Below are 22,278 nucleotides of genomic sequence, written 5' to 3' on the forward strand. Positions count from 1 at the left end.
CATGTTTTCTAAGTTACATGTTTTCTAAGTTACAAGTTTTCTAAGTTATATGTTTTCTAAGTTATATGTTTTCTAAGTTACATGTTCTCTAAGTTATATGTTTTCTAAGTTACATGTTTTCTAAGTTACATGTTTTCTAAGTTACAAGTTTTCTAAGTTATATGTTTTCTAAGTTATATGTTTTCTAAGTTACATGTTCTCTAAGTTATATGTTTTCTAAGTTACATGTTTTCTAAGTTACATGTTTTCTAAGTTACAAGTTTTCTAAGTTATATGTTTTCTAAGTTATATGTTTTCTAAGTTACATGTTCTCTAAGTTATATGTTTTCTAAGTTACATGTTTTCTAAGTTACATGTTTTCTAAGTTACAAGTTTTCTAAGTTATATGTTTTCTAAGTTATATGTTTTCTAAGTTACATGTTCTCTAATTTATATGTTTTCTAAGTTACATGTTTTCTAAGTTACATGTTTTCTAAGTTACATGTTTTCCTAAAAGTCCGTGTAGCAGAGAGAGGACGCTGCCTGAGAAGCGAAGCCGCAGGGCGAGAAAAACCCACCGACGTACGAGGAAGCGGATGTTGTTGACGTTTTCCATCGTAACGGCATCCGGTTCGTGAAGGCAGGGTAGCTGAGTGAAACAGCGAGTTTACGGCGAAATTATCCAGTTTGTAACAAGAAGGGCTGACAGAGAGAGCCCCGGCCAGGTCCTCTGGTCAGAGATGGACGTGGTCTTTGTGGATTTGTCTCATATACTCGGTCGTATGCGGTCAACGGCTCGGCTGGCTAGTTAGCACAGCTGGCTAATTAAACCGACAAGTGCTCGGCTTAACTTCGACAGAGAGAGAGAGAGAGAGAGAGAGAGAGAGAGAGAGCTCGAGATAGAGAGAGAGAGAGAGAGAGAGAGAGCTGTCATTAACTCATCTTTACTGTTTACACTTCACACACCGGGATGGTGTGAACAGGAGGCTGCTGCTTTAATTAACGACTTGAGGAGTGAGATTGTTGTTGTTATTATTATGTGGCTGCGTCCTGAGGACTGACGTTGCCTTGATGATTTAAACCTAGAATATAGAGTATTATTGTCATTTTCCCTCATATTTTTAAATCGCATTTGATTTTAGGAAGGCGTTATATTTTTGTGTCCGGGTTTGTTTTCAACAGGTCCGGGTGTAAAGTAAACAACCCTGCTCATAGAGACTCATAGGAGCAACTTTGCACTATAGTTAATGTCTTGGTACATCTCTGTTGTAGGTTACTTGAAATAACAAACATTCCTGCTATCTGTTGAGTTCTGGCTGCAGGTTGCACATTGCACATAGTCTAGGATGATGCTTTCTGCAGGTTTTGATGACTAAGTGGTACAACTTGGAACAAAAGCCACAAAGTGCTTTTAACATGATCTCAGAGGTATAACATAGGTTTATGTTTCGCAGATGTTTTCTTGTTCGTCAGGGCAGTGGTAATGACTCGGTGTTTGCTCAGTGACTGTCTCAGAGCCAAACTGTAGTAGTATAGTGCTGTGATCTTGCCCGGCTACCACAATGTCAGCTGTACTGTTCTTATTGACGCTGCTCGGAGGGTTGTGCAGCCACGGGCACACCATGACGCGGGAGGAGAAGCACAGGCTGAGGTGAGTTGGGAAATACACACTCCCCTGAATAGATGCAGGGTTTCCCCTGTCTCTGTAACTCAAAGGTGGGTTGATTTTGTACACAGTTCTGCCAAAAGACTGTAGTAGTAGTCATCTACTGCACCCGTTGACACGAGTTCCTCCTTACCCTACGGTGTTAACTATATCCATAACCCAACACCCAGAGGACCCTTCTACAGGAAACATTATCTAATGCGGGAACAGATTTCATTTCGGATCCAGAGATCTCTCAGTTTCACCCGGTGTTGCCAGTAAGAGGACGCACAGTGGTTTCACCACTGTAAATTACCAAATGCCACCAAACACATGTGATTTTATGGAGCACACCTGTTTTGATTGCTGTTGTGTAATTAACATAATTATTTTAATAGAAAGAAAAGTATCCATGTCATGTGATCCAGCGACTCAATATCACACCAAATAGATGTCACAGACCTCTTTTTATTGGAGCCTAATGATGAATTTAATAATAAATTTATAGTAAAAACTTTTTTTTTCCAATAGCTTCCATGTCATGTGACCCACCTGTTCGTATCTCTTCACTGGTCACATTGGAAAGCTCTTTTTTCTTCTTCTTCGTTTTTGTCTTCACGTTTTTCCTTCACGCTCTGTGCACTTTTGTGTTTTTCCATCCCGTTTGTTTGTCTGCGATAGCAATTTAAAGTGTTTATATTAAAAATACCAACCGGGCCTTGTTTACCTACGAAGGAAACAGTAATGATATCGGCCTGGTAGAAAAAAGAGGATCAAGTCGGTAAACAAAAAGTGAAATTGCAAATATTATTTTCACTAAAAGAACATGTCGCTGTTTTGTACGCCGTGCATAACACGTATTTTGTCTCAAAAAAAAACCCTGCAGATGTCACGCACGCTCACTTGTGTTTGTGTTTTTCCCCTCACCAAAGGAACCAAGTGGTTGAGATGTTCGACCATGCATATCAGAATTATATGGTAAGTTATCTGTTTTGGTCCTAAGTTGGCTTTTTGCAGACTTCTTGCATGTAAAACATCACGTATGTTTTAAGATCACAGACGTCTAAGCAGACTGAACTGGCCTCCTTAGGGTGGGAAAAGAAGGAACTGAATGTCTAAACATGTAGTTAAAGGTGTGTGTGTGTGTGTGTGTGTGTGCGTGTGCGTGTGCGTGCGTGTGTGTTTTGCAGGACCATGCATACCCAGCAGATGAGCTGATGCCACTAACGTGCAGAGGAAGAGTACGTGGGCTCGAACCCAGTCGAGGTGACATAGATGACGCTCTGGGAAAGTGAGTGCCTTTTGTTCCTTTTTAGATCTGACGTATTACCTGAGCGATGATGACACATTACCGCACCTGGTGGAGCACTTTGTGGAGGCAGACTGTACTCATACTGAATAAACACCGTTGTGCTGGATAACTTTGACGCAAATTAGGACAATCAACACCCTTAGTAAACAGTCTTTGTCTCTCTCTGACAGGTTCTCTCTGACCCTAATAGACACTCTGGATACTCTGGTGGTGAGTATCGTGTGTTTTTCATGTTTGGTTGTCTTACAGTGATTTTCTTTTGCCTTTTTATTTTAAGGCTGTGTTTAAATTCAACAGTGAAGCCACTGGTGAATTAGTTCATTTGAGCACTGTGAAAGAAGAAAATGATCCCACGATTTTGCCTTTTTGCTCTGCGTGTCTTCACCAGAGTTACTAATTAAAAATGAACAAAGCCAATTAAATATTTCTGTGGTCAATCTTCTGCAGTGTCAAACTATGAAATGGTCCTATAATTCAGGCAGATTTTTGTAGTCACGTGTTCCTTCTCATTGCCAGCTTTTGAACAAGACGACCGAGTTCGAGGCTGCAGTGAGGAGAGTGCTGTCGGATGTGAGGCTGGACAACGACATCGTGGTGTCCGTCTTCGAAACCAACATTCGAGTCCTTGGGTGAGATTGGACTTAACACGCATCTGTGGTTAAGATACAACTACTGATACTGTACCACATTGTACACTAAGTGCACTCTCTGATAGGCAGCAAACAGAACTGCTGTCCAAAAGACTGCTGCACTTCATTTTTAATATATATGTTTGCGCGTTCAGAGGTTTGTTGGGAGGGCACTCCATGGCTCTGATGCTGAAGGAGGGAGGTCAACACATGCAGTGGTACCAGGATGAGCTCCTGCATATGGCCAAAGACCTGGGCCTCCGACTGCTGCCAGCCTTCAACACCAGCAGCGGCCTGCCTTATCCCAGGGTGAGACAAATACACATAGAAATGCCTGAATTCAGACCCTGAATACCAGAAACAAACCTCCATGCACTGTGGTCTATTTAGGGTGGAATATTAAACAAGAACTTTATTTGTAATTTTATTCTATGTTGCAAATGAATGTAGTTTAGTCGGTATTGTTTCATGAAGACACGTTTCGACTGTGATTGGAAGACATCTGCTCCTCTACCTGAAATGACCCTTGTAGTTGTATTTGTGAGTTAATTTGTGAAAACAAAGCCAAAACCAAAAACCTTATTTGTTTTTTCAGGGTTGCAGTTTTCCGATTTGCATCGTCTCAGTTTCATTTTCTGCTTCACGGCTCTGCCTGCAGCTGTCACAGCCTTTGAACACAAGCATTTTCATGTCTGACTAGTTTTTATTCAAACCCATAAAAAAAAAAGATTGCATACGTTTTTTGTTTTTTTTCTCTCCTGCTGCTTCACAGGTGAACTTGAAATATGGTGTCAGGGGTCCTGAGACGAGAACAGGCACAGAAACAGACACCTGTACTGCATGTGCAGGAACCATCATCCTGGAGTTTGCTGCCTTAAGTCGCTTCACTGGTGATCCTGTGTTTGAGGTATCGGATAAGAAGTTAACATGTTGTCATTTAGAATTTAGGGAACCTTTTCTTTAAAGCAAATGTCACGTTGTTGGTAAGAATGATCAGCAATCATGGCGTGATGAGTCATAACTATGAACGCATGTTTGCTGTTGTTCAGTAAATTGTTCTAGATAAGGAAGACGTTTGTGCTCGTGGATCTACGCAGATGTTTCTTGCCGATGTGCTGACTCATTTATCTAAATAGTAACATAGATATCATCAGCTATTCCAGCAGCCACACCTAAACGAGTGGCTCATCTTTCTTTGTTCATCTGTAATCCAGGTCACACTTTGTCATTTTATCTTTTTGGCGGTCCTGTTACAGACGCGTTTGACGTCACATGACATATGAAATGTCTTCAGCTCTAAAGGCCTAGATATTTGTGAATGTGAAACCAATGTTGTCCTTTTTCGTCAAGATTTATTTAAATATACAATAAAGTGTAGTGACCCTGTAGCTGCAGGAGCGTAATGAAATATTTGAGTGTTTTAGTATTCATGAAAAAGTTTGATATTTTTCCTACGATATCAGAGTCTGGGACTGGTTAATATCCAGGCAGCAGTAGACTGCTGATCCAGCACAGAGTCAATTACTGTAATCTTTATAACAGTGGACAGCTACTGCTGATTGATTCCGTTACTTTTTTTAAAATCAACGATGCACATTCCTCACACACACAGGCTCACGCCCGGCGAGCCATGGACTTTCTGTGGGAGAAGAGACAGAGAAACAGCAATCTAGTGGGAACCACCATCAACATCCACTCTGGAGAGTGGGTCCGCAGAGGTGAGAGAGGACCTAAGGGGGAGTGGGAGAAAAGGGGGGACAGAAACAAACTGATACCGAACCTAACCTGCCTGTTGAGCTGAATAACTTTTATTGATACTAAAGCACAGCCTTGTTCTATTAGTGCATCGTAGTCTGCTGTTTTCTTATCTATTATCCTAGAGTCTCAGTTTTCATATAGAGCAAACGGGCATGTTGATGGTACAGTTTCATTGTGCCTGCACTCTAAATTTCAGGCACCTACACAAGAGTTCTGTTCCCATCCAGGCTGTATGACAAACTCCTCCACATGGGAGTCGAATATTCTCTGTGTCGATGGGCTCTTGACTTTTTGTTGGAGAGGACACGCGTGTTCAAACTCTCTCTAAGCCCTTAAAGGGCAACCTTGGTAGACACTCATAATAACAGTCTGAGCTTGTGACAAAAACACTTTTAATGGATGTAATTTGACGGTGCTCCCGCAATTGCCTGCAAGGATTATGTTAAAGCCTGTTTCGTGGCTGCCGGCTGCAGGGCTCTCACGCGATACCGGAGCAACTTCAAAAATTGTTGTCCCCATTAGTGACTTTGACACAAGGACACAGGAAAGTAAGGTGCAGATTGAAAAATACCTAAGTTACTATTATATATATATAATGCCTAAGTTAGCACTGGGTGCCCACATAAGTATGTGATATCCTCATTTCTTTAGTCATTATATGCAAATGACTGAACACATTTGTTACCTACGCAACAAATGTGTGATTTGGCAACATATCAGCAGGAGACACTTGGATAAGTGCTGCTAGTCTAGATTACAAAAGATTTAAAGGTCCTCTCTCCCCTAACTACTAACTAACACCCTTTTTAATTTCCTTCCTTTTTCGCAGAAGACTAAGAAACACTGAGACGAGAACATCCAGATTCCAGAATAGCACATATCCCGAAGCTGTCCACCTCCTTAACACTTTAAACATAGCACTGCAGGCCACTTGGCAGGTTAAATAATTGTGCAATAGCAGGAGCACGGTATCTAACGGGTTGTTTGATGTTGCTGCTAATTTTCCCTACAGGTGCGAGCGTTTCATTTACATTTTGAGCTCACGTTGGCAATAAAGTACTGAATGTTGAATTTTGAGTGGAGGAAGAAGTGAGGAGGTGATTGCAGATATGGTGTGATGAGCAGATGGGGGGAAAGAGGACAACAGACAAATAGGCATTCAATCTTTCTGCCTGAATGAGAGAGGGTCTGGTTGGACAGAAGGCTGATGGGAAAGAACTGATCGTTTGTCTATCACCTGATTTCTCTTGTCTCATAAAGTGATGTCTGATTGTGTGTCTTCAGACAGTGGAGTCGGAGCGGGGATTGACTCATACTATGAATACCTGCTAAAGGCCTACATCCTTTTGGGAGATGACCTGTTTCTGCAGCGGTTCAATATTGTGAGTGCACACACACAAAGAGTAACGTGATGCCTCTCGGCCTGCATAATAGCATTTTGTCACAGTGGCTTATTCAACATAAAACAGCATTATATGTTTGTGCATTTCAGGGTGATTCTGTCCGTTCTCGGCGTCAAATAATGATTTTTAAAATTCTGTTCTGTTCTGTCCATCCTCAATCCTCGTCTGTCCCATTTTAGCACTATGCATCGATAATGAAATACATAAGCCAGCCTCCGCTGCTGCTGGACGTCCACATCCACAAACCTTTACTTCCCGCTCGCACCTGGATGGACTCTCTGCTGGCCTTCTTCCCTGGACTGCAGGTCAGATTGGAGTCATGTGAAATTGAAGCTTTTATCTATTTTTGCGGTGTGCCTTTTTTGAGTAACACTGTACATTTTGTCGACGTTCATGGCTCAGGTGTTGAAGGGAGATATCCGTCCCGCCATCGAGACTCATGAGATGTTGTATCAAGTTACAAAGAAACACAACTTCCTCCCAGAGGTAATCCGTCCTCTCTGTGTATCCAACTTGAAATACCACATCGTACCCTTTAACTGTGTCGCAAAAAGTGACATGGTGTCATTTGATCATAGTGCCGAGTAACCCCATATGGCCTTTGTCGCCAGCCACAACCATTTGGAAGTGAACAAGATTGCATTTTATGTGACACGGCAGCATTTTAGATCGGTCTATCTGTTATAATTACAACGCCTGGGATGGTGTGTTGACCTCTTTGTCCTTCTCCGTCTATTCCCAGGCCTTCACTACTGATTTCAGGGTACACTGGGCTCAACATCCCCTAAGGCCTGAGTTTGCAGAGAGCACCTATTTCCTTTACAAGGTAATTTATCAAGGCAGCTTGACATAATGCAGACGTTCTCTTTTCACTGCCAGAGGTAAGGTGTCTATTATCATAAGCCCGCTTTTGACAAATGCTGGCTACTTGCAGTTTCTGACATTTGACCAAAATCTCAAGTTACAGCGGAACTTATTCACAGTATTTCAGAAACACTGTCTCCATTTCTGCTGTTTCAGAAGCCTCCAGCATACAGACCGCTAATTAGTGCTCATAATTATTACTTTGCCTTTGGCATCCTTGCAGAAATTTATGAAGGAACATAATATTATAAAACACTGAGATCGTTTGAGGAATGAAGGTTATATCTTTGTGTCTGACCGGATTTCACTGCAGCCTTCTTCATAGTTAATTCACTTTAGTCTGTCATGATCACACTACAGTCCTCTCATCCTTCCACCCGTAGGCCACAGGAGACCCTTATTACCTGGAGGCAGGTCGCACCATCCTGGACAACCTCAACCGCTTTGCTCGTGTACCCTGCGGCTTCGCCGCAATGAAGGACGTACGCACTGGAAGCCATGAGGACAGGTGGGATATATGTATCTGTAGAATGATAGACCCCATTCAGATGTGCTTTACATACTGTAGCATCAGATTTACCAGGAGGGAAATGTTAATGTTAGGGATAGATTAGATATATATATATCTCCAATGAGCTGATAATATGAACAAATATCGACTTGCTGATAAGTCTGGCTGTACTTTGACCTTGGTGGTTATTTAATAAATAAACTAGTAGTTCAAAGCAGCCCTGTGCGTCATATCTCATATCTCTTCTCTCCTGTCAGAATGGACTCGTTCTTCCTCGCTGAGATGTTCAAATACTTGTTCCTGCTGTTTGCCGATAACGAGGACTTACCGTTTGACGTGGAGGACTACGTCTTCACGACCGAGGCTCACCTGCTGCCCCTGTCCCTTTCCACAGCCCCTCACTCTTCATCTATTCCCTCAAACAGAACGGTACTCGACGTGACACCATTACAATCTGACAAATTTGATGAATGCATTCATGTATTAAAGTTCCTAACAGAATCTGTAATTATATTTCAGTCAGAGGAGGAGCTGGACGACTCAAACTTTGACTGGACCTGCCCGAACACTCGCCTCCTGTTTCCTGACCCTGCCTTCCCTCGTAACCTGAGAGAACCAATCCGTACTGCTGTTGACAAGAGCTGCCCCCGCCCAGCTCCTTACAGGTACGTATATCTATATAAAGATCTGACCAGTTTACATGCCTCCATGTATTACCTTTTTTTTCCTCATTTACTGCATCTCTTTTATGTTTCTAACTTCTTCCTCCTCCTCTTAGGGAACCTGGTATGGGCAGCCCTCCTCTCAGGGCTCAGGATTTCATGGCCAACAACCCTGAACATCTGGAGCTGTTGAGAAGGATGGGAGTCAGTCTAATCCACCTGAAAGATGGCAGGGTGCAGCTCGTGCAGCACGCTACACAGGTAAACAGTTCAGCAACAAAAACAAACACAATCCGAGGTTGAAATGGTAACAAATAATATAAAACTGTACTTCCTTTTTAAAATGCGATGCTACAGTTATTTATTTAAAAAAAAAGCAGCAACCTGTCCTATTATGTTTGTTTACTACAATGATCTGTGCATTAATGTGCAACAGCTCGTGCGTCTGTGCTATTATTTCAATGTAAAACAACAGGAGAACATGCTGCAATGCTGGTGCCTTGAAACCAAGAGCCTTTCATTTCCCAACTCTATAAATCAAGGTGTTCTCTCCGTACTGACTTTTTAAAAACCCCTCTCTTTCCTCTCACCCAAGGCGGTCAGTGCGGTGGCAGCAGAGGACGGCGTGCGTTTCATGCAGGAGATGATGGAGCTGTCCAGCCAGCAGCAGAAAGAGCAGCTGCCTCCCAGAGCCATTCAGATCGTCTCCCATCCATTCTTTGGCAGGGTTGTGCTGACCGCCGGACCAGCACAGTTTGGCACAGACCTGTCCAAAAGTTCCACCGGGGTGAGTGGGTTTTGTAGTTTAGCCAAGCTGCCAGCTTTCAAATGGGGCACTTAACTGTCCTCTGGTTTGTTTTTCCTAAGAGAGCCACTCTCTTTTCTCTGGTATTTTAAATAGAGCACTTCCTCTCCTACGATATTTTCCTAAATCAGACAGAAGCGAACATGTGGGATTTAGACTGCGGCGCTGAACGCCCCATAATGTTTCTTCATTCATCTGCAATAATTCACCCGTCCTCGCTCTTGCCTCCTGTGTGCAGGTACGTGGCTTTGTGACCGTGGCTGAACCCTACAGTGGCTGCACCGAGATCACCAATGCTGAGTACGTCCAGGGCCACATCGCTCTGCTTCAGAGGGGACAGTGCATGTTTGCAGAGAAGGCCAGACACATCCAGAAGGCTGGCGCCATCGGAGGCATAGTCATCGGTGAGTGCAAGCGGCTAACGGCACATGACAACGGAAGATGACTAACTCAATGACTAGATAAATGGATTAACTTGAAGACAGCCAGTCGAATAGGGTCCTGCACATCATAAAGCATAACTCAATATGACGATAATCTGCATCTATAATAGGACCTTTGTCAGCAGCTGGGCTGAATTCCTTTACCAATAAAGGGTTAAGGAGAACATAACACAAAAAAACTATATTACAATCTCTTATCTTGACTATTTTTTTCAATTTAGAGACTAATCCAGTGTCATCACATGAATTGAATTTAGGAAATTGTTACATTTGAGAAGCTTGAAGCAGTAATTGTTTGGCTTCTTTTCGTCAGAAAGACTTAAACGATAACTCTCTTAGCAAAGTTGCTGTCACGGACTAATTGTTTCCCTGCTACGCTCTCCTTACTTATCTCCTTCCAGACGACAATGAGGGCAGCAGCAGCGACACGGCTCCCCTCTTTCAAATGGCCGGGGACGGCCGCAGCACGGACGACATCACCTTGCCTCTCCTCTTCCTCTTCCACAAAGAGGGCAACATCCTGTTGGAGGCGCTGAAGGAGTACAGGGAGGTGGAGGTGCTGCTGAGTGACAAAGCCCGAGACAGAGGTGTGACATTACTCGCTCATACGCCTCCCTAAATGTTAAGAGCTCTTCTTTCGTTGTTCCAACTCGCCTCTCTCGATGAGACTGATCACAGCAGTGTGTTCATCTCTCTCCGCTGACTGAGCCCCCCCGTTATGTGCTCGGTTTCATGAAATAAAGATGAGGTGTAAGGATTCAGGGCATCATTCGAAGTCACAAGAAATCGTGACTCATTCCGAAACCACCCACCAGCTGTTGGTTATAACGGTGGAGGTCTTACACCCTTATCAATATTGCATCCTCATTCTTTTCCTATTTTTCCTCATTTGCCAAATCTCTCTATTCCCTGTGGTGGACTGTAACAGTGCCTCTCCTCTCCTCTCTTTCTTACTTTTTTTTTTTTTTTACAACCCTCTCCCCTTTGGATGACCAGCAGCCATATTCAAAGGTAAACCTCTTCCTGGCAGCCTGATTGAGGGCAGTGAGTATTTCTTTTTCCTTCTTTGTCTATCACACATATTATTCCCATCCTTTTTCCTTGCCTTTATCTCAGCTTTCCCTCCTAACGTGCTTTCATCTCTCCAGGCCTTCCTCTTGCTTTGCACTCTAACCACAGGGTCTGTTTGATAGAAAAGCTGCCATCACGGAGCATAGCACTTGACAGCTCTCTTCTGTATTTATTACCCAAATTGTGGTTAAAGTCACAATGTGTATTTGGTCAGCGTGTCTTGTTTCATATTCAGCTGTATTTGCTGTTAAACAGACATGCACAATGGCATGATTTCATTCCTGATGCTAAGAAACCTAAACACAGACTTTTATCTTTATAAGAAACCTTGCTGAGGTACAGGATCAGCTGCATAACAGGATACAATTCAGGGTTCTTGGCATCAAAGACTGCTGCAGTCTTCAGCAGACTAGATCACTGTTTCTCAAAAGACTGCAGATTTTTTGAACCGTTCATTTCACCTCCACTTACAATCTTTTTTTTCACATCCATGTATGCATGCGGTGGGTAAGAACGTGACTACATGGCAACATTTCAGGAACTGGAAACTATTTTCATTAGAAACATTGTAGTATTTTGACAGTATCGTATGTTTTTAAATGTATTTATTTCATTTTTCAAAGATATTCCAGAGATTCAGTAGCACCAGTGGTACTTGTAGCATAGTTTGAGAAACAGTGGACTAGATGCTTCCCAAAACTTGATCACAAATCCTTTGATTTTATGGCTGGTCTCTGTAACCACGAAGCCATCAGGACACAATAAATGAGGAGATAACTTGTGCCTATCTGTGCTTAGACTAAAATACCTTGAAGTCACAGTCACTTCCTGTCCTTGCAGAAGTCCTCGACTCTATAATAAAAAGCACAGACTCCTTCTTTAACACATTTATAATCTGCAGTTAAAGCAGCGGCTACATTTTTAGAAACTATTGCACATCTAATGTGCTTTTTTTTTTTTATCTTACCAGATTTTTTAAAAATTCACAGTCTAACTTTTTGCCAGATTTCTTTTCTCAGTTGACTCTCAGTTTGGTTGTGCAGCTATGTGAGGAAGGCTTTATCCTGTGGGGAAACATGACTCACCATCAGCATCATGCTGTTACAGTTGACAGCCTCTCCATGAAATCTGGTCTATTTCTGACTGAGAGTGGTTACCAGGGGGCATGTTGTATAGATTACCGAATGAGGAGGAGGTAAAGAGGTTTGTGTGTGAGTGGGTGTGTGTTGCACATCTTTTTGTGTAACGCTGTTCAAACACACACCCCTGCTTTCTTTTCAGGTGTGGACGTGCAAGAAGCAGAGGAAGGCTGCGTAACCGAAGCAGTGACTCCCACCTCCTTCGAACCCGTCAGCCAGTCGCAGATGAGCACGGTGGAGCTAGACGAACCGGCTCCGGAGGAGGTCACTCCATCCCAGGAGGAAGTCAGTCCTTTAAGTGAAGAGACTAGTCCGGCAGAGGAAGTTCCACCACCGGAAGAGGAAGTTAGTCCTGCAGATCTGTCAGAGCCCAAAGAGGAGAGAGACTCTGAGAGAAAGACAGAGGAGCCCGAGGGCGACACAGACTCGAGCAGCCAGTCGGTGGACGAACTGCTGGCTGATTGGCGGGAAGACTTGGAGGCGTTCCAGCAGATGGAGAAGGATGAGCTCTGACAGTCGTAGGGCGCTTCGTGCTCTGTGACTGTGGTTTGGTCAGGGAGGGGGACCTCGGAGGGGAACACATCTTCACACGTCATCAGTGTCAGTCTGATGAAGTCAAATGAAGCTGGGGAGATGTCTTACCTCTCTTGCGCTCTGTGTAGGTGGTATCATGTGCCAAGGCGAGCCCTCATACTGTATCTCTGGACCATAAGGGAGTCCTTTTTTTAGCCTGGTAGATGATGGATAAGAGACCAGGGTTCTTACCTCACTTTCTCATACAGTTTCTATTAACGTGTCAAACCCTAATGAATGACATGAATCAGACTGTATGTAACAGCGTCTGGCTTTCCACTCCACATTACTTCTCACACTGTCGTTCTCTCTATGCATTTCTGACTTTGCTCAAATGAATGCCGGTCCAACATCTACGATCTGACTAATTAATCCATCGACCAATTAATTTTATTTAAATGTGATGATTTTTTTTTTGTGATGATGCATTTACTGTCGTCATGTCCTTGGGCCTAATCATATGTACACATTGATGTGAGTTAAAATGGGGGGGTATTGGTGAACATTGAATAAGCTGCAGGATGTTTTTACGGCTTTATGGTAGACGGACTGAACACCATACTCTCTCTCTCTCTCTCTCTCTCTCTCTGGAGGATACAATGAAGTCATCTGTCAATGTAAATATGTATTTGTTGAGATGTATTGACTGAAACTATATAGTGCTGCTTTGCTCAGGTTCTGGTACACCTCCCCCATGAACAACAACCTCTTGGACCACATAGGGTGGAGCAGACACACCCTCAGCAGCGCGGCGGGATCGGTTACACACCTGTAAGCCGCCACAGGAGGGCGCTATATGATCTGTCTGTCACGCTGTATCTGCAGATTGATGGGAAGGAGCAGAAATAAAAACCAATAAATTAACATGATGAAATTAAATAAAAAATAAAGAGGGAAATCGGGAAAGGCTTATTTGATTCTTTGAGTTTATACTATTTTAACTCTGAATGTGTAGATATGGCGGTTCATTAAAAATGATGTAAAATGGGAGAGTTACAAATTTGGCTGATTTTACTCACATTTTTTTATTTGACTATAAACCTGAGAGGTTAAACCACTTTGCTTAGCACACATCACAGTAAGAACATGCTGACTTATAGAAGAAAGTGGAATATTTTGTTTTTCAATCACTTCTTTTCCAACAGATTGTGGGCAGACACCCACATGTAATCAGTTGAGTCAACATGACAGATTTTGAATTGGAAAATTCTCATGTGTGCATTTTAGCACTTATTACTACTGAGCTGATTAAAGCACGTGGAAAGTAAAAGATTGCAATACTCAGTTACAGCTAGATTTTCCATCAAATTTAACTAGATTTAAAGCTACAAAAGTGATTTCAGACAAATGTAGTGTTTTAAATATTTGCCTCTGATAAGTAGTAAAGTAGATGTATAAAATATGACAACAAAGTTTTCAAGACAACATTTCCCCCACAGATTTCACTAGAATTCAAGGTACAAAAATATTTTCAGGAACATGCTACTTTAAGTAAAAGTATTCCTTGGGCAGATCATATTAGTATTTGCTAATATGCTGGTTTAAGTGAAAGCAGTGGAGTAGAAGTACAAAATATAATAAAAACATTTAAATTTTTACTAGAATACAAAGTACAAAAGTATATCAAAAGTAAATGTATTATAATAATATCAGCATGTCTTAGCTGGGTGAGGTGGAGCTCATTTTAAGCGGGGAAATACAAGTTTCAGATGAATGTAGTGTGTTAGTGTGTTAAAGTCTAAAATATACAAAAAGAAAACAATTTAACAAATGAAAATATTTCTAGGGCAGATCATATTAGCATAAGCTCATATTAGTATGTCTCAACTAGAGGAGGTGCTAATTTTATTTTTTATGTATATTATTATAATAATGTTGGCCTCTGAAAAGTAGTTGAGTATAAGTATAAAATTGACAAATAAAATTCTCTCAAATTTGACAATAATCACAGAAATAAAAGTCTCTGAAAAGTGAAATAATAATAATAAAAGTATAAAATAGCAAGTAACTTAACATTGTGCTTGAGTGAATATACTTAGTTACATCAAACTTGTGACACTTTTATGCAGAAAAACTGAATTTTCCCCCTGCATTATGATAAATAAACAGCTCCTGGTGGTGGTTCACTTTGATCACTGAGACAGCAGCAGTAGCAGCTCGGGTCCAGCAGTGATTGCTGAGTTGCTTGGTTGGTTGATTGCTGAGTTGCTTGCTTGGTTGATTGCTGAGTTGCTTGGTTGATTGCTGAGTTGCTTGGTTGCTTGCTTGGTTGCTTGTTGGTGGGGCACTCCTCAGCAAGATGGCTGCATTGCTGCGCGCAATAGTGGCATCCTGGTGAAATGACGCAAGCCACAGTTTACGTTCAGTCCTCCAGGCTCTGAGCTCTCCAGTCTCCATAGCGCAGATCCCGCCCGACACACAGCCGGAAGACCGACCGGCTATCCCCCTCCAGTGGACCGAGCGGAACCGGTTCATCTGAGTAAGTAACAGCGTGAATTCCTCGTTTAATCGTCTCCCAGAGGTGTCATGTATCCCCACGCTCCTGCTTCTCTCTTTACTCCTCTCTTTTGTTGTTGTTTCCTGAGTGTACCGTGATTACCCGGCGCTTTCCTTCCTGCACACTGGGCTTCGCATCTGTCGATGTTTTGTTGTTGGTGGTGTTGGTGGTGTTGGTGGTGGTCGTGCTTGCTGCAACCCCAACGCAGCTTTATCTCTTTTTACAGGCGGTAAATAAAACAAAACACACACATATGTGTGTGTATATAAGGAGGGAGGGTTCAGATGAGATGTGTTTCGGTTGTGTGTGTGTGTGTGCTCGGCTCGGCTTTGGACATTTCAAATTTTTCCACACATCCTGGTTGGTTGTGCCACTATACCCCCACCTACCCACCACCCAGCCCCCCGGTCCCGCTGCTCCTTCTCCGCCAAGGAACACTTGGGATCACGGATCTTTTGGTGTTTGGCGGAGGGCTATAGGCCGTTAACCTTTGTGGAAATGAAACTGTGTGTATGTGTATACACACACATACGGAGACCACAAACTCCTGCCTCTGCCCCTGTAGGGAACAAAGCACCCAGTGTCTCCATGTAGCGCAGCTGGACACAGCTGTTGAGCCGAGGCGAGCTGCAGCTCAAGCCCCAGGATAGGAGAGAGCTCTGTGGCTGGACTAGGCTACCAGCACCAGCACCAGCAGCAGCAGCAGCACTACTACTGCTGTTCACAGCTCCTGTAAACATGATGGGAAAAAGCCATTCTGTTGACCGGCACATATAGTTTTTTGTTTTTGCTCATTACTGCCGTTGCAGTGCCTCAGAGGGAAGCTGGATGATATTAGGAAAGTCACTGCAGCCAGAATTAGATTTGATATACAGACTCATTTGCAGGTCATTAACTAAAACTTAGCCCGAGTCCATTTAAAAAAAATCAAATAAATAAATGGCATCCGTCCCCACTTCCTCAGACACTAAGGGACTCGATAAGTTCTGTTTGAATGAGCCATATGGCCATTAGCCATTGTTGATTTCCCCACCATGTGATCAACGCCAGACTATTACATCCATTTGGTGGCTTTTGCAGCACCCTGGTGTGAAAGTAGGTTGGCGTTGGCCCGGCGTTATAGAGCATAGTATCCGGTCACCAGCAGCTTACATCAGGGGGTTTATATAGGATACAATCGAGTGAGGGCAATCCTGTGAGTGCATGTTGCATGTCCCCCCCTCCCTCCAACCCTACTTGATTTATCTGTCTGTCTTCATCTATCTGCCTCCATCTGCCTCCCTCCTCCTTCTCTCACTCGCTTGCTTCTCACACAGAGCGCTGTGTGTGTGTGTGTGTGTGTGTGTGTGTGTGTGTGTGTGTTCACGTGTGAGTCGTTGCTCACATATGGCTCATGGTTTCCGGCGGCGAGAGAAAGATACTGAAACAGAAAGAATCTCACTCCTCCTCCTCCTCCTTTTCCTTCTCCTCCTCGCTCCTCTCTGTCTGTTTCTCCAAGGCAGGAGGATCTATTCTTAGTGCTCCACCCTCTTCCTCATCCCCTCCATCATCACCATCATCATCACCATCCTTGTCGTCGTCTCCATCATCTCTCCCCCTCCTGCTCCCCCCACCTGTGGCCTCCTCACCTCGAGCTGTGATTAACCAGCAGTTCAGGTGATTCTTCGGCCCTCTTCTTTGGGTCATGATGCAACACCTGTGATGTCACTGTGTGAGGAGAAGGAGGAGGAGGGGGTGGGGGGTTTCCATGGTAACCAGGATGTCTTCTCTGTCTCTGTCTCTGTCTCCGTGTGTGGGCATTGGGAGGGAGTTCCCATGACTCTTGTCTCTTCGCATCCCCAGTTTGCGTTTCGCTCTTTCCGCGCATTGTTGTCCTGCCCGTCCGGCAGTTGCAGTTGCTTGAGCGCTGTCAGGTGTGATGAGGCCGAGGCGGTCTTATATTGCGGTGCAGAAAGCACAAGGCCAGCACAACACGATCCCTCCGGATTCTGTGTGTCTGTCACTTTGACTGAGGGGGGGCTCTCCGGAACGATCGGTTCGCTCTACTTGACTGAATAATCAAACTAGGAAATGTTGCAGCACCGAACCCCGTTGAACGACATCCGTGTCGTTACCGTGGGCTTTATTTCTATTTTTGTGTGTTTATGTGTGTCTGCCTGCATTGCAGTAGACGTGCAGATCAGTGGGGGGATGTGGGCTGTTGTTATTAGTGGTCTTATGTGTCTGCTTGCCTTTTGAGTCAGCAGGGGTTGTCTGTGCAGCCTGCATGTGTGCTACTGTTTGTTTGTGCCTGTCCCATGATAAAGCAGCATCTCTCTCTCCGTGTCCCCGACTGTGTTTACAGTGCAGTTTGTGTTCAGAGTCCAGTTGGGATGGGACACGGACATTGTGCTGATGTAGCCTGCCAGTTTTTCTTTTCTTTTTTTTTTTCTTTTTCTCGCGTCTTATCACTTCTTCTCACTCCTGTGTTCACTCTGAAATGCTGTGTGAATCTCTGCACAGTGTTTTCCCATCAGACAGAATGCATCTGTTTCTCATCGCCACCGTAGATAAAATGCTTTCTGATAGGATCTCTCGCAGGCCTGTTCCTGCACAGATAATGGGAAGTCCACTGATGGACTGATGTGAAGAAAAAAAAGAAAAAAGAAACCTTCAGTAAAAGCTTGTACGCTCAATATGAAAATGTGATGAAGGAGACACTAAAATAACAACAAACAGTCTACTGTCTTCCATGGGTGTCTGAAAGTTGTCTGGCCAGCGATGTAGATCTAAATGAGACTGTCTGGGCTTACCTTTCGACACGTTACTGCTCCACATCACACCATTTTATTCTCCTGATGGCGTGCACAAACTCTGTGATATTTAGACGCTGTTTTCCTTCAGTAGAAATCATGGCATGCCACTGCAGGAGTTAGATAAGAAGAGTTTTGATCTGCTCAGCGCAACATTCAATATAAATTGGCCTTATTGTTCACGATGGTTATCAGCATTCATATTTGTACTACTGTCTATGGCAGGGCTGCAACTCGCAATGTTCTAATTGCTTTATGAGCGATTGATCTGCCGATTAATATCTAGATCTATGGTTTTGTGTAACGTTTTGCTACATTACATAAGATTTTACAACGATATAAAACAGAGGAAAAAGGAGTAAACGCTGAATGTTTGGAAGGTTTGCTTGAAAAAGAATTGAAGCGATTGTCGAAATTAGTCGCAGAGTAGTTGGCGATCAGCATCAAATTCTTCCATTTGTTTCCAACAGTTTATAAGAAATATTCGCTGATTTATTGTCTGTCTTATTACTAATTGCCTCAGCTCTAAATTTCTGCTGTGGTAAACTAATACACCTCAGGCGTGCTATAATTAAAAACCAACAAAAAATTAGCTTTTGTTTTCACACCTATGAAGAGTTTGGCCTCATGTAAATACATAACAGTCGTGTGCTTTCTTCGCCTAGATCATCCTGTTAACCTAATCATAAAAAAAAAAGAATCTTCAGTGGAAAAAAGCAGAGGCACTTTTCTCTGAAACAAATAGCATGTATGTATCCTGTGCACACAGTGTCACAAGATGAGACGTGTCGGGATCTGGGCGACGGTTTCCTCAGGGGGAAACCCTGTGTTGTGATTTTTGCATACATATCGTGACAACAAAAATGCTCTATTAATGATCTCAGGCACATCACCTGGCAACAACGGCTGCTGGCAGATTGTGAATCATAATAACCTTGCGTTGGGTGTCATTAGTCTCTTGGACAGTTGATTAAAAAACAGTCGAAGAGTCTTATTGAATGAAAGGTTTCCACGCTGTGGCGTGCTTTCGGTGTAACGGATGAGGAAAAGCGCTCGTTTGCATGTGAAAGAATAACATTGTGGATGTCCTACCACGCTCAGCCGTGAAACACAGGCTCACCTGCGGCTCATTGGCGAAGGACTCGAAACATCTCGCTGCGTTTCATTCGCATCCGTAAAGGTTTTGCCAATTATCCTCGCCACTTACACAGAGGCTGATATTTATTTTTCTTTTAGTTGTGGTAATTTCTAATGAATATTAATGCTGGTGATATTTTGCCGTTTGTGGGTTGGGTGGTTAGCGATTCAGATGGATTTGGAAGAGAAAACATAAACATGTTTGACCTTGTGTGGCTTGTTGTGTTGGAGTTGGAGTTGGGTTGCTCTATCGGCCATGTGCTGCTGCCTGTTGGTGAATATGATGAACAAGCACATACTCAAATTTGAATACATAAAAGCAATGATAGTAAAAACATGAACCGCGAAGCTGAATACCTTTTTATAGTTCTGCCCTCGGCAATTAGCAGCAGTCCGTTCCTTTTTACTTGTGAAAAAACTGCAGCCCGGACAGAAAAATCAGCTTTTTCTGCAGACTTGTTTTTCATGTTTTTCATTTTCACCAGAGGATGACGTTTATAATATTTCTAAACATTTCTCCAGCTACCTTTCCACCCTTTTGATCCTTCTCTTCACCCACAAATCACCTCCGGGCTCTGACCTGCTTTTACCTCAGCCACAACTGGAAGAAGCAGAACAGAGTAGTATCCAAGGGAATAAAACGGCCATGGCTATTTTCTTTCTGCTCTCGCTGTGACTCTGTCTCGCTCTTGAGAAGCCATTGGTTCAAACAGAGGCCAGTAATAGGCCTCGGAGGAGACATTTTATCCCACAGCCTGGTCTGGATGAGGTGAAACAATCCGTTTTTTTTTTTTTATGGTTTGGTTCTACCGCCACCAAATGTAGCTCAGATTTCAATTAGACTACTGTGCCGGTGTCTGAAGCCTCTTAGTAATCTTTAATGTTCTTGTCCAAGACTTTCTGTTTTCACTTCTTTGTTTCATCCTGTCCATCTCTCCAAGGAGACATGCAGACCTCTCAATTTCAGCTCAGGTTTTTTATGAGCCTGGAGGAAAAACATAGGCCTCCTGCCAAAGTATATGTATGTAACAACTCGTCTAAAAGCTGCTCTTGTTTCTTTACCACGCACATGGCTTAGCTATACACAGCGTGTCTCTCATTGTCAGTCACACGGTCGGGCTACAGCCACAGAACAGAGGAGCTCCTGTATCGACCTCCTTCTCTCGCCCCCTCTCTTGTTTCTATACCCCCATCCCTCCCTCCCTGACCACTTCATCGTCACCCTCGTTACAACATTAAAAAAGAGGAAAAACACGCCACTTGCACAACAGCAGACAGCGACGGAGAGAAAGAGGAGAGAGGCGACGGGGTGGATGGGGATGTACACTTAAAGCAGCAGCAGCAGCAGCAGCAGCAGCAGACCACTCTGACAGCAACCTTTACTGTCCACCAGTGTTTTGGCGTGGCTTCCCAGGCCTGTCAGACTGATGGAGTGCTTAAACAGGGACAAGAGGAGAGGTGCAGCATTCGCTGCCTGGCTAGAGTAAATATTATGGCGCGTTGGCCCAGGAGTTGTACTGAGACTCTGCTCTGTCACAGAGAAAGGCAAAGACACGCTGGACACACTGCAGCACACAGCAGTGATTGGCCAGCAGAGTGTCGTGAAGCTACTTCAGGTCAGTTTTCTGCTTTTCTGCGGTTGCACGAGAGTTAGATGATATAATATATTACATATAGATATATTTACTGTCACTGAAATATCATCGGATCTCTGACAAACCTTTGTATATCATGATATATATATATTGATATCATGATACATGACAACAAGGACTGTGATTGAGGATTTGATCCATATCATTTACTCCGGAGTTGCTCTTATTCTAAGGAAAGAAGTTTAGCTAACATATAATATCCCTCTAAAGTGCTGAGAATACCCATGGCAACATCGACATGTAGCAGAATGCAGGAAAATATTGTTGACAAAACATTTCCAGAGAAAACATGCAGTTGGTAATGATCATTAATTTGCACGTTGAACACACCCAGAGAGATATTAAAACCTCTGTGTTATCGTTGTGGCAGTATACCACACTTAATATATGTTCATATCGCCCAACCTTGTTCATTGGTTTCATACCGGAGACGGTGCACCTCACCTGAAAGAATCTACACCCTCCACTAACATCATAAAAACATTATACATTTTAATCGAATTAAACATTAACCACAAGAGAAGAAGGCCGTAGGCACTATTTTAAATCTCACTGTCTCATTTATAGACTGTGACCTTTGTTTAGTCATCCACTAACTTTGAGCTGATCGTGAGATGAGTCAAGTGTTCAGGTGGCTTTCTAAACATAAACTCTGAAATTATATTTCCAATCCTACACACGCGCATGTTGGAATAAACAGTCTGGCCAAACTGTGCCACTGTAACGAGAGCACCACGAGCATATTGCAACGCACTGACCGGCTCTGTTCGCTTCAGTTTGATGCTGAGCAGCGTAGACCTGCAGAGCATGGCTCAGCATGATGAAGCAGGAGGATGAATCTCTGCTCTGTCACAGGTGACTACGTCGAGAGACCTGCCCTGCAGCCGAGTCTCCCTGTGGCTGAAGTCATCACTTCCCAATCCCAGCCTTTCAAGTCTCATTTCTTACCACAAAGCTGAATCATAGTCAGGCAGTAGCTTTATGATGGGAATGATAAACACATGAGGCAATCTGAAATCCATAAAAAACCTGTTACGCACACACCTCAGAACATCCTCTGGGTGCTCCTCTCTCGTTCACCTTTGCTCAGCCAGTTTTTCAGGCTCTGTGGTCTCGCTCGCTCTGCCTCTGGCACAACCCTGTGTTTGAGAAACCTTTGCGCCACACACTGCTCAGCCTGTCTGCACTTTGTGTGTTTATGCAAGCATGTACGCTCGCATCTCCCGAGCGCAGTCCTTTTGAGTTCCTCCTTTGACAAACTGACTTGTAAAGAAGGCTTATTCACACTCGGACCCAGAGAAGGGCACGTCCCACCTCCAGGTATGCAGGCATGGGCAAGCCTGACTGTTTGCCAAATCGTATTCACTTTAAGGGCTTGGTCCTTTGCCATGTGTTAAGAATTC

General features: G+C 43.4%; 2 protein-coding genes across 5 annotated transcripts in view; both read left to right on the plus strand.

Annotated features, from left to right (window-relative positions):
* The first annotated feature begins 571 nt into the window (after positions 1-571).
* edem3 (ER degradation enhancer, mannosidase alpha-like 3) lies at positions 572-13,701 on the plus strand. Of its 2 annotated transcripts, XM_010730176.3 has the most exons (21): positions 572-1,630; positions 2,557-2,602; positions 2,815-2,915; positions 3,107-3,146; positions 3,453-3,565; positions 3,721-3,874; positions 4,338-4,472; positions 5,178-5,283; positions 6,608-6,705; positions 6,906-7,031; positions 7,129-7,212; positions 7,469-7,552; positions 7,974-8,098; positions 8,359-8,530; positions 8,621-8,766; positions 8,880-9,024; positions 9,359-9,550; positions 9,807-9,972; positions 10,413-10,598; positions 11,008-11,055; positions 12,364-13,701. In XM_010730176.3, exons 1-21 carry the CDS (start codon positions 1,542-1,544, stop codon positions 12,732-12,734), a joined length of 2,727 nt encoding a protein of 908 aa, XP_010728478.2. In that variant the 5' UTR covers positions 572-1,541; the 3' UTR covers positions 12,735-13,701. The 2 variants fall into 2 exon arrangements, with proteins under 2 accessions (XP_010728478.2, XP_010728480.2); XM_010730178.3 differs by lacking the exon at positions 11,008-11,055 and having other exon boundaries at positions 573-1,630.
* A 1,302-nt stretch (positions 13,702-15,003) lies between these two features.
* zgc:92140 (uncharacterized protein C1orf21 homolog) overlaps positions 15,004-22,278 on the plus strand; it is a 29,462-nt gene continuing 22,187 nt past the window's right edge. Inside the window, exons 1-2 of one of the 3 annotated variants that reach the window (XM_019270275.2) lie at positions 15,004-15,273; positions 16,790-16,947. The gene's annotated coding sequence lies outside the window, so the exon portion shown is untranslated. Of the gene's footprint in view, positions 15,274-16,789; positions 16,948-22,062; positions 22,196-22,278 lie in introns of those variants that run through there. The other 2 variants (XM_027289915.1, XM_010730183.3) reach the window with 2 other exon arrangements.

The sequence above is a fragment of the Larimichthys crocea genome, chromosome XVII (assembly GCF_000972845.2).
Source record: "Larimichthys crocea isolate SSNF chromosome XVII, L_crocea_2.0, whole genome shotgun sequence".
Classification (NCBI taxonomy): domain Eukaryota; kingdom Metazoa; phylum Chordata; class Actinopteri; family Sciaenidae; genus Larimichthys; species Larimichthys crocea.

What these genes read in the sequence shown, in the direction of transcription:
- edem3 (XM_010730176.3), top strand. Translation starts at nt 1,542, where the DNA reads ATGTCAGCTGTACTGTTCTTATTGACGCTGCTCGGAGGGTTGTGCAGC. An exon ending in CTGGTGATCCTGTGTTTGAG is followed by an intron (nt 4,473 to 5,177) that starts GTATCGGATAAG and finishes TCACACACACAG; the next exon opens with GCTCACGCCCGGCGAGCCAT. An exon ending in CATCGGAGGCATAGTCATCG is followed by an intron (nt 9,973 to 10,412) that starts GTGAGTGCAAGC and finishes ATCTCCTTCCAG; the next exon opens with ACGACAATGAGGGCAGCAGC.